Below are 12,114 nucleotides of genomic sequence, written 5' to 3'. Positions count from 1 at the left end.
TTATTGATCTGACCCCCTCTCCTCCATCTTCAGTTATTGATCTGACCCCCTCTCCTCCATCTTGAGTTATTGATCTGACCCCCTCTCCTCCATCTTCAGTTATTGATCTCACCCCCTCTCCTCCATCTTGAGTTATTGATCTGACCCCCTCTCCTCCATCTTCAGTTATTGATCTGACCCCCTCTCCTCCATCTTCAGTTATTGATCTGACCCCTCTCCTCCATCTTCAGTTATTGATCTGACCCCCTCTCCTCCATCTTGAGTTATTGATCTGACCCCCTCTCCTCCATCTTCAGTTATTGATCTGACCCCCTCTCCTCCATCTTGAGTTATTGATCTGACCCCCTCTCCTCCATCTTCAGTTATTGATATGACCCCCTCTCCTCCATCTTGAGTTATTGATCTGACCCCCTCTCCTCCATCTTCAGTTATTGATCTGACCCCCTCTCCTCCATCTTGAGTTATTGATCTGACCCCCTCTCCTCCATCTTCAGTTATTGATCTGACCCCCTCTCCTCCATCTTGAGTTATTGATCTGACCCCCTCTCCTCCATCTTCAGTTATTGATCTGACCCCCTCTCCTCCATCTTCAGTTATTGATCTGACCCCCTCTCCTCCATCTTGAGTTATTGATCTGACCCCCTCTCCTCCATCTTGAGTTATTGATCTGACCCCCTCTCCTACATCTTCAGTTATTGATCTGACCCCCTCTCCTCCATCTTCAGTTATTGATCTGACCCCCTCTCCTCCATCTTGAGTTATTGATCTGACCCCTCTCCTCCATCTTCAGTTATTGATATGACCCCCTCTCCTCCATCTTGAGTTATTGATCTGACCCCCTCTCCTCCATCTTGAGTTATTGATCTGACCCCCTCTCCTCCATCTTCAGTTATTGATCTGACCCCCTCTCCTCCATCTTCAGTTATTGATATGACCCCTCTCCTCCATCTTGAGTTATTGATCTGACCCCCTCTCCTCCATCTTCAGTTATTGATCTGACCCCCTCTCCTCCATCTTCAGTTATTGATCTGACCCCCTCTCCTCCATCTTGAGTTATTGATCTGACCCCCTCTCCTCCATCTTCAGTTATTGATCTGACCCCCTCTCCTCCATCTTCAGTTATTGATCTGACCCCCTCTCCTCCATCTTCAGTTATTGATCTGACCCCCTCTCCTCCTCTCTCTCAGTCTTAAACCTGACGCTGATCGATCTCCCCGGCATGACGAAGGTGGCGGTGGGAGACCAGCCGACGGACATCGAGTTCCAGATCAGGTACGAGCCGCGGCTTTGATGGCCTACAGGACCTGATGGAAACACTGACGGCTGTGTGTGTGTGTGTGTGTGATCAGAGACATGCTGCTGCAGTTCATCTCCAGGGAGAACTGCCTGATCCTGGCCGTCACGCCCGCCAACACCGACCTCGCCAACTCTGACGCGCTGAAGATCAGCAAAGAGGTGGATCCTCAGGGTGAGGCTCCATCAGACTCATCTGCTCTTTATTCACGTCTTCAGGGGTCCCACTCACCCTGGGACAAACACATCGACAATTAGGGTTCCCACATTCAAATGTAATGTTTGTTCCAATAAGTACACGTTTAATAAACTGGAGGCTTTGAACGTTCAGAGAACATTCCGAAATAGCGCTTTCATCTTGACCTTTGCCCTTTGCCCTGCAGGCCTTCGCACCATCGGCGTGATGACCAAACTGGACCTGATGGATGAAGGAACGGACGCCAAAGACATCCTGGAGAACAAGCTGCTGCCGCTGCGCAGAGGTGAGGACAAATAAACTCACAAACACACACTTAAAGCTGTATACCTAAAACCGCCAGCGGGTAAAAATTACCCATGCAGATTATTACTGTATTGATACGGCTAATAAATGTATCGTATTATGCCACTGTCTTCACAAAGTAATGTATAGAGTCATGAAATTAATATTTTTAGTCATTAACTATGTTTTTGTCCTGTTGTTTTATGCTATTTTAAGCAGCTACACTAATCACTTTTTGGTGACTATAGGCTAAACCTGCAATGATGACCAGAATTAGATATACATATTTGGGTGGTGTAATATTATAATAAAACGTCATTAATCTCATATTAAGATAACCCATGCTATTTAAATGACTAAAATACCCTAAATAGACAATGAAGAGCAATAATAATACACAGCACTGCATAAGATGAATGACAACTTACGATAAGGATAACATGCGCACAGTTTGACCTAATTAATTATTCAATTGTATAGTTATATCATTTATCATTTGAATAAGAGAACAACACCAATAAACTTGGGATTATCATGAAAATTGGTTTATTATTTCCATCATATCGGATTTTTTTTGTTTTTTTTAAGGGAAACGGGCAGTCTTGAATAAATAGCAACACAGAAGCAAACAATACTCAATACACAATTGCAAAACAAAAATGTATAATTAATCCAAAGTTTGAACATTTATAAATAGGCTAAAGCATCTTTATTTGACCGTGCGTTGTGTGAATGTTTGCAGTAAGCTGATGCGTTGCTCAAACACAGCGCGAAAATAGAGGAATTATATCGGGGTAAATTTGACCAGCTGGCGCTTATAGGTATAAATGCCCCGTTTTTAAATCTGCCTTTATCTAAACAATTTTTACCAACAGGCGATTGTAAATAACACAGTTTTAGTAAAAGTCAGTGACTGGGAGACTTGGATATTTTGTTGGAAATCTGTTATGTACATTTGAAAAACAGCCATGGGTAAATTTTACCCCGTGGCGGTTCTAGTGTTAATGAGATGAACGCAACACACGCCTCGCGAGCAGCGGGACTTTTATTATGCCACAGTCTCCACTTCCTCTCCTCCGCTCATGAGTGTGAGGAAACGCAGCTCTGAAGATCATATTACACACATCTGAGTGTGTTGATGAAGGGATGGCTATGACACTTGTTCACACTGCAGTGAGAGGAAAGTGTTTTTGCAGAATAAAACCGCAAACTAACGCGGATATGATGTCATCGACAGGCCACGCCCCCACATGTCCCGGTTCCTCTGAACCAGATATTAATATACAGATTTTCTCCTCATTGTTGTCACTACTAGAGCAAGCTCCTGATTGATTAACGCGGCGCGAAATATCCGCCAAAGTTCAGATTTTTCAACTTGAGCGATTCGCGCAAACAGCTCAATTCGCGTCCTTCGCGCCGCAGAATGCCATTTCGCGTCTCTGCATTGACTTGTAACATGTAAATCACTCACACGAATCGCGTCCGGTGTGAACGCACTCTGAGACGACACTCATTTTTGATGGAGGGAAAAGAGTCCCATTGCAGAAACGTATACAGTTTATTCCTGATATTCTGCACCAGTTTCCCAGGAAGTGATGATTTTGTTCTCTTATCAGTGATCAGGGTCTGAATGCCGTCTGTGTGTGTGTGTGTGTGTGTGTGTGTGTGTGTGTGTGTGTGTGTTTCCAGGTTATATTGGTGTGGTGAACCGCAGTCAGAAGGACATCGACGGCAGGAAGGACATCCGAGCCGCTCTGGCTGCCGAGAGGAAGTTCTTCCTGTCTCATCCGTCGTACAGACACATAGCGGAGCGGATGGGCACACCTTACCTGCAGAAAACACTCAACCAGGTACAAACACACATCATTCTGACCGGAGACGCTTCAGCCGCTCCATTAAAACACACCGCTTGGATGTGACACGTTTACATCGCCTCTTTCCAGCAACTGACGAATCACATCCGCGACACTCTGCCGGCGCTGCGCAGTAAACTACAGTCTCAGATGCTGTCTCTGGAGAAAGAGGTGGAGGAGTACAAGAACTTCAAACCAGATGATCCAGCACGCAAGACCAAAGCTCTGCTGCAGTGAGACCCGGCGGACACACAGCTCCATTAACATATCACACATCGAGATCTACATCACACACATGAGAACACATGCACATCAAACTACTGTGTGTGTGTGTGTGTGTGTGTGTGTGTGTGTGTAGGATGGTGCAGCAGTTCGGCGTGGACTTCGAGAAGCGGATCGAGGGCTCTGGCGATCAGGTGGACACACTGGAACTCTCCGGCGGAGCGAGAATCAACCGCATCTTCCACGAGCGCTTCCCTTTTGAGCTGGTTAAGGTACAGTTAGCCCCGTTTATTCGACTTTATGAGTGAGTCATTAGATCATTAATTCAAGAGATTCGTTCAAAAACCAGGGTGGCGTAAACGGGGTCCTTTAAATAAGGTTTTCCTTAAATAAGGCCTTAAAATGTCTTAAATAAGGTTTTCCTTAAATAAGGCCTTGAGATGTCTAAAATAAGGTTTTCCTTAAATAAGGCCTTAAAATGTCTTAAATAAGGTTTTCCTTAAATAAGGCCTTAAAATGTCTTAAATAAGGTTTTCCTTAAAAAAGGTCTTAAAATGTCTTAAATAAGGTTTTCCTTAAAAAAGGTCTTAAAATGTCTTAAATAAGGTTTTCCTTAAATAAGTTCTTAAAATGTCTCAAATAAGGTTTTCCTTAAATAAGGTCTTAAAATGTCTTAAATAAGGTTTTCCTTAAATAAGGTCTTAAAATGTCTTAAATAAGGTGTTGTGAACTTCAGTTGTTTCTTGAAGTATGGAGACCAGGAGACGTTGGATCAAGACAGAAGTGATTCTTTTAATGAGAACTCTCTGTGCTGCAGGTCGTCCGAAAACAGTCTGATTTAACAGTATACCTGATAGGTTAGATACATTCCAAAGGGGGAGGGATTTACATTGAGGTTGAACAAAGCATGTTAATTAAATATACAGGTTTTGGGAAAACCTGCCCAGACAGAGTATCACCTACTCCTAATCAGCATAACTATTCAAACGCATAGATGCTAGCCAGGAACTCCTATTCCAAGAGCCATAAAAGACAAAAGGGGCAACGTCTGGGCTCCCAAAGGTGGAATCTCAGTGATCTGACTCATTTAAAACACAATAGAGAAAACAGGTCTGGCAGGAAAGGAGACTCTTGCTAGAGCCTCTGAAATCAGTAAAACAGGTCTGGAAGATTTGCGTAGCAGACTAATTCATCTGATATTATCATTTTTACCTAAAATGCTAAATGCAATGTACTTTCTAAAATTTGTAATCCCACAAAGGTTTTCCTTAAATAAGGCCTTAAAAAGTCTTAAATAAGGTTTTCCTTAAATAAGGTCTTAAAAAGTCTTAAATAAGGTTTTCCTTAAATAAGGTCTTAAAATGTCTTAAATGAGGTTTTACTTAAATAAGGCCTTAAAAAGTCTTAAAATTCAAGATTCAAGATTCAAGAGTTTTATTTGTCACAAACACAGTTATATACACAATATACAACTGGCAGTGAAATGTAAACAGGTCCGCTCCATGGACAGTGCAAATAACAGTTACAAGAAATTAAAATAGAAATAGAATAAAATTAGAATAAAAAGTATTAACATAAGTAGAATTATAAATAAATCAAGTAAAAGATAAAAATAGGAAATAAGATAAATAAAAATATAAAAAATATGTGGATATGATAAGTGAGATAAACTGTAGACTTAAAAATAAGTGGTTAACATAAAATATATATATATGTATATATAAAGAAGTATAATGTGCTAGGTTTATTACAGGTTGTTACGCAGTAACAATAGGAAAGTAAAGTGCAGTGCAATTGCAGTATGTGGATGTTAATGTTAAAAAACCGTATGTTTATGCGTGTGCGGGGTGAAGTGATGTCACGTGACTGAGTTCAGGAGTCTGATGGCCTGGGGGAAGAAACTCCTCCTGAGTCTTTCAGTCTTTGCCATCAGGCTAAAATGTCTAAAATAAGGTTCCCTTTCGAAAGGGAACTCTCGCTGCGTCTAGCTGACGCTATGGGGAACGCCCTCGGCGTGACTGGTGTCTGAAGCTACTATCGAATCACGGCAAAGTCTTTGACCGACGTCAGCCCATGACGTCATCAACGTGCGACCCGGAAGTATAAAAGGGCGCCGTGCCAACACATACACATCTTTTTCGTCTTCAGGGACTGTTTGTTTGAAGCGGTATCTGCAGATCTGGTAAAGTATTACTAAACTAAGGAAAAGGATGAAACGCACAGAGAAGAGGCAGAGCTTTAGGAAGTGTGTCGACCCGTGTCAGAGGTTTCTGACACCGGGAGACACACATTCTCTGTGCGTTTATTGCCTGGGCGAAGAGCATGCACAGGCAGTTCTCGAGGGAGCTGCCTGTGCAAACTGTGAGCAGTTCCCAGTTAGAACGCTCCGTTCTCGTCTGGCCCTCTTCTCGAGGGAATAGGGCGCAACATCTGGGGCTGCTGATGTGAGTCCCGCTCGCGCTGAGGCGGAGCGGCGGCGCACTTCATGGGGTTCTCAAACGGCTGACGAGAGCGACCTGCAGGTCGATGTGGAGAACGATGGTTCTCCACCGAGACCTGCAGCGGGTGCTCTTCGGGACGGGCAGGAGATGGCTGAGGAGGATGATGAGAGCGACCAGGACCTGCCTGGACCCTCTCAGCCACCCTGTCCCGCGTACGCCGAGTTGCTGGATGCTATGGAGCGCGCCACGGACAGGCTGAGGCTGCCCTGGCGGCGCGCTGGGGGAGAGGTCGCTCGTGGACGGCTCGACGATCGATTTCTCCCCGGTCATACACCAGCACCTCAGATGAGCCTTCCATTCCTACCGGACCTCCACACTGAGGTCCAGGCGGCATGGAAGAACCCGTTCTCTGCCCGCATTCACCGACATCAGCGGGCAAGCTTCGCTGATGTCGAGGGAGTGGGTAAGCACGGGTATGTGTCGATGCCTCCCATAGACGAGACGTTTGCGAACTATCTCGTCTCTGGGCAGGTGTCGACACTGAGAGCTCCATCTCTGCCATCCAAACCGCTGAAAACTACCTCGCGGTTGAATGGCAGGGCATACGCGGCAGCAGGTCAGGCTGGTGCGACCCTGCACACGATGGCGGTGTTGCAGGCGTACCAGGCGGACCTGCTGGAGGATCTCGACCAGGGGGCCGGGCTGTCCCCTGAGGCGGTTGCTGAGCTGCGCCGCACCACAGATCTGTCTCTCCGGGCCACCCAGCAGACTGCTGCTGCTATCGGCCGCTCTATGGCGGCTATGGTGGTTACGGAGAGGCATCTGTGGTTGGGCCTGGCTGATATCGGGGAGAAAGAAAAGGGTTTTCTCCTCGATTCACCGGTTTCGCCTACTGAGCTTTTCGGCACCTCCGTGGAGGCGGTGGTTGGAAAGTTCAGGGAGGCGAAGGCGCGCTCAGCGGCATTTAAAACATGCATACCGCTGAGATCCGCGCCCCCACCCAGGCAGGCGGGACCTGGTCCTTCACGGTCTGAGGACCGTAGGCAGGACCAGAGGGCTAGCGTCTCCTCTCGTGCCCCCCCTCCTTGGAGGAGCAGGGCACAGAGGAGACGGGATTCCCACGGGGGGAAAAAGGATTTAAGGGAGGTGATCCAGGACAAACGTTCCCAACGAAGGCGTTGGTAATGGGTCACTTCCCTTGAGGGCGGTTACATCATAGCCCTCTCCTTTTTCCTTTCTAATGTCTTTTTATGACTTTTTACCCAGGCGCTTCTTACATCAGGCCTGAGGCGGGCCTATGATGAGTAGTACTATGTTCTGATGGCCCGCCCGGAAAGTGAGAACGCCCCTTTCAGGCATTCATGGGCGGTAGAACATGGTGGTGAGAACTGCACAATGAGTCTTCGCTCAGCATGCCGCAGGTGAGAGTGGTCTTTTTTGTGTGTTATACTAAAATTATGTATTTCTTACAGACCCCAGGTTCCTGTATAGAGTTGGGTATTCATCAGAGAGAACTGTCTTTCCCCTGCTTAGTTAGGCTTCAACACAGCACCATTATCTGGGCTATGTTTGTGAGCGTGTGTTGGCTTTCCCTGGTTGGTCAAGATGGCGCCAGATAGGCCACCGCTTATGGTTATCAGAAGATGGGCCTCCTCTCATTTTGAGAGTAGTGTTTAGGCCGCCGCTCTTTTCTTTGAAATGTTTGCGGATTACTAGGCGGTAGCACACTTTTCTGTTAGAATGTAGTGTTTGTCTACCGCCTAGGGTTATTATGTGTCTTCGGTCCCCTAAGCCACTGCAGGTTGGATTAGTTTGTCTCTGTTACGACTGAGCGCTATGGCGTCAGTTGGTATGTGGGTAAAGGAGGCGCGTTGCTGAGGCACCGTCACCTTTTTGTTGTACTTAGATCGGAGGCCTCCTCTCATTGAGAGTCGTTGGTTTTAATAGCAGTCAGTTTGTTTGTCTGGCAGTTATTTCTCGTTTTTGCGAAACTCGTACAGCTTGTAGGCTTCTTCAAGCCTCCCTGGAACGGGTCCCCATTGTAATGGGTAGCTATCATGTGTTAGGCCTCAGCAGGCCTCCATGAAAACGAGCCGTTGGGTCTAATATTACTACAACCCACATTTTTCAAATATGGCTGTCCCAGTTAGCAGGAAGGATTGCACCGTTCTCAAGAGTAAACGGTGACAGTGGTAGGCCTTATCAGGCCTCTAGTAAGGCAGGTGACAATGCTTAAGCATCAAGGTACTACTAGCCTAGCTGGCTATCAGGTTAAATAGGGGTAAATACGCTCTCCTGAAGGTCGGCTGTCAATTGTAGGCCTCAGTAGGCCTCTTGAACAAGGCGCATTATCAGTTGGAAGGCCTCAAACAGGCCTCACTGGAGGTATGTACCGATGTGCGGATCAGGACAGCTAGCCTGGAGGCTATCAGGTTGTAGGCCTCATCAGGCCTCCCCGAAGGCCCGCTGGTAGGTGTAAGGCCTTACTAGGCCTCCTTGAGGGTGAGCTCTCAGGTTGTGATCACTACCAGAAGCAGGTTGTAGGCCTCATCAGGCCTCCCTGAAAGGCCTGCTGTTAACTCTAAGACCTTACTAGGCTTTCCTGAGGGTGAGTTCCCAGATTGTGGTCGCTCTCAGAGGCAGGTTGTAGGCCTCATCAGGCCTCCCTGAAAGCCTGCTGTTAATTCTAGGCCTTAATAGGCCTCCCTGACTCGAACAAGGTAGTAGGCCTCATCAGGCCTCCCTAAGGTGTTCCTGGGGTCCAGTCATCTGAAACAGTTAGCACGCATTGCAAACAGGTAGCAGGCCTCTCCAGGCCTCCCTAAAGGCTGCTTATCAGGTAGTAGGCCTTAATAGGCCTCCCTTGAGGGCGAGTTCCTTAATCAGGATGCTCAAAAAGCCTGCGTAGCTTGACTGTCGAGTCCCAGATGGTGGTCACTCGAACGAGGTAGTAGGCCCCATCAGGCCTCCCTAAGGTGTTCCTGGGACCCAGTCATTTAGCACGTATTGCAATCAGGTAGTAGGCCTCTCCAGGCCTCCCTAAAGGCTGGTTATCAGGTAGTAGGCCTTAATAGGCCTCCCTTGAGGACGGGTTCCTTAAACAGGATGCCCGACTAGCCTGCGTAGCTTGACTGTCAAGTAGTAGGCCTCCATTAGGCCTCCTTGAGAAAACAAGGGTAACCTCAGCAGGCGGTATTGCTGTCAGGTAGTAGGCCTCACTAAGGCCTCCCTGAGGACGGAGTCCCGAGCCTGGATGCTTGGGTTTCCAGCATGGCTTGCGGTTAGGTAGTAGGCCTCTATAGGCCTCCCTGGAATACCCGCTATCAAGTAGTAGGCCCACAGGGCCTCCTTGAAGTTGAAGTTCCTGAGCTAGGCACTTTGATTACCAGTTCTCTGCGAGAACTTGTGGTAGTTGGGCCTATAGCTGGAGGTTACTCGCCAGGCAGGCTCAGCTGCTCCCCTCAATGAGGGTCGTCTATGAGTGCTCAGCCGCCTGAGCCTGGTCAGACGGTCGTAGGCCTCTCATGAGGCCTCCCTGTTAGATCAGTCCTTAGGCCCTTTCGGCCTCCCTACTGCTTTGAAAAACAAGCACCTGGTAGATCCTTGATTTGAGCAGGCAGACTCCCCTCGATAGCAAGGGTTGAAAAGCACTACGCTGAGTGTTGCTCTCTTGGATAACCCGTCTCTGAGTTCCGGGCTAAGTAAGACTGCCTGTGTTTCAGTCCCTTAGCTTGGACGCCCTTTGGGCACCATCCAGAGGCTCTGTTTTGAACAGACAGGGTTGGCTAAACCGAAGTGTCCATAACACTTAGGGCACCAGGTCAGGCCTCCCTGGTGGCACTCGGGAGAACTTTTTCCCGAGTAGTGACTGGCTGGGGTTCCTTCGGGTCCCCTAGCCACATTCCCTTGAAGGGACCCCTTTATTGGAAGTAGTGGTCCCGGGCCTTCGAGCGGTCTAGATGGAACTCCACGCAGTGCGTTAGGGTTCCGTTTCGTTGTATAGCTTGGGCTATGACCGTAGGGAGTGCTGTCACTGTCAGCCCAGTGTGACCTGAGGGGGAATCGCTCAGGTTTTTCTATGAATTACTTGAGTTGACAGTTGTCACTGCCAATGGGCAGACACTCCCCTCAGCATGGTGGCGTTGGTATATCGTTCCCCATAGCGTCAGCTAGACGCAGCGAGAGTTCCCTTTCGAAAGGGAACGTCTAAGGTTACGTATGTAACCTCTGTTCCCTGAGAACAGGGAACGAACGCTGCGTCGCGTTGCCATGCTTCAGGGCCTATCTGCCATACAGTCCCTTCAGACGAGAAGATGTGTATGTGTTGGCACGGCGCCCTTTTATACTTCCGGGTTGCACGTTGATGACGTCATGGGCTGACGTCGGTCAAAGACTTTGCCGTGATTCGATAGTAGCTTCAGACACCAGTCACGCCGAGGGCGTTCCCCATAGCGTCAGCTAGACGCAGCGCTCGTTCCCTGTTCTCAGGGAACAGAGGTTACATACGTAACCTTAGACGTTTTCCTTAAATAAGGCCTTAAAATGTCTTAAATAAGGTTTTCCTTAAATAAGGTCTTAAAATGTCTTAAATAAGGTTTTCCTTAAATAAGGTCTTAAAATGTCTTAAATAAGGGTTTCCTTAAATAAGGTCTTAAAATGTCTTAAATAAGGTTTTCCTTAAATAAGGCCTTACAAAGTCTTAAGATGTCTTAAATAAGGTTTTCCTTAAATAAGGTCTTAAAATGTCTTAAATAAGGTTTTCCTTAAATAAGGTCTTAAAATGTCTTAAATAAGGTTTTCCTTAAATAAGGCCTTAAAATGTCTTAAATAAGGTTTTCCTTAAATAAGGTCTTAAAATGTCTTAAATAAGGTTTTCCTTAAATAAGGTCTTAAAATGTCTTAAATAAGGTTTTCCTTAAATAAGGTCTTAAAATGTCTTAAATAAGGTGTTGTGAACTTCAGTTGTTTCTTGAAGTATGGAGACCAGGAGACGTTGGATCAAGACAGAAGTGATTCTTTTAATGAGAACTCTCTGTGCTGCAGGTCGTCCGAAAACAGTCTGATTTAACAGTATACCTGATAGGTTAGATACATTCCAAAGGGGGAGGGATTTACATTGAGGTTGAACAAAGCATGTTAATTAAATATACAGGTTTTGGGAAAACCTGCCCAGACAGAGTATCACCTACTCCTAATCAGCATAACTATTCAAACGCATAGATGCTAGCCAGGAACTCCTATTCCAAGAGCCATAAAAGACAAAAGGGGCAACGTCTGGGCTCCCAAAGGTGGAATCTCAGTGATCTGACTCATTTAAAACACAATAGAGAAAACAGGTCTGGCAGGAAAGGAGACTCTTGCTAGAGCCTCTGAAATCAGTAAAACAGGTCTGGAAGATTTGCGTAGCAGACTAATTCATCTGATATCATCATTTTTTACCTAAAATGCTAAATGCAATGTACTTTCTAAAATTTGTAATCCCACAAAGGTTTTCCTTAAATAAGGCCTTAAAAAGTCTTAAATAAGGTTTTCCTTAAATAAGGTCTTAAAAAGTCTTAAATAAGGTTTTCCTTAAATAAGGTCTTAAAATGTCTTAAATGAGGTTTTACTTAAATAAGGCCTTAAAAAGTCTTAAAATGTCTTAAATGAGGTTTTACTTAAATAAGGCCTTAAAAAGTCTTAAAATGTTTTAAATGAGGTTTTACTTAAATAAGGCCTTAAAAAGTCTTAAAATGTCTTAAATGAGGTTTTACTTAAATAAGGCCTTAAAAAGTCTTAAAATGTCTTAAATAAGGTTTTACTTAAATAAGGCCTTAAAAAGTCT

The 12,114-nt window shown here is 46.0% G+C and overlaps 1 protein-coding gene across 4 annotated transcripts in view; it reads left to right on the top strand.

Annotated features, from left to right (window-relative positions):
- Positions 1-12,114, top strand: part of dnm2b (dynamin 2b) — a 54,848-nt gene that overhangs the window by 14,388 nt on the left and 28,346 nt on the right. For 3 of the 4 annotated variants that reach the window (XM_079812541.1, XM_079812540.1, XM_079812543.1), the window contains exons 4-9: positions 1,188-1,272; positions 1,350-1,468; positions 1,677-1,775; positions 3,464-3,624; positions 3,718-3,860; positions 3,986-4,121. In XM_079812541.1, the coding sequence (XP_079668667.1) occupies positions 1,188-1,272; positions 1,350-1,468; positions 1,677-1,775; positions 3,464-3,624; positions 3,718-3,860; positions 3,986-4,121 (743 nt within the window). The remainder of the gene's footprint in view (positions 1-1,187; positions 1,273-1,349; positions 1,469-1,676; positions 1,776-3,463; positions 3,625-3,717; positions 3,861-3,985; positions 4,122-12,114) is intronic. The other variant, XM_079812542.1, reaches the window with a different exon arrangement.

The sequence above is a fragment of the Gobio gobio genome, assembly GCF_949357685.1.
Source record: "Gobio gobio genome assembly, chromosome: 3".
Classification (NCBI taxonomy): Eukaryota; Metazoa; Chordata; class Actinopteri; order Cypriniformes; family Gobionidae; genus Gobio; species Gobio gobio.
Note: the sequence above shows the minus strand (reverse complement) of the source record. Positions and strands in the feature narration are given on the sequence as shown.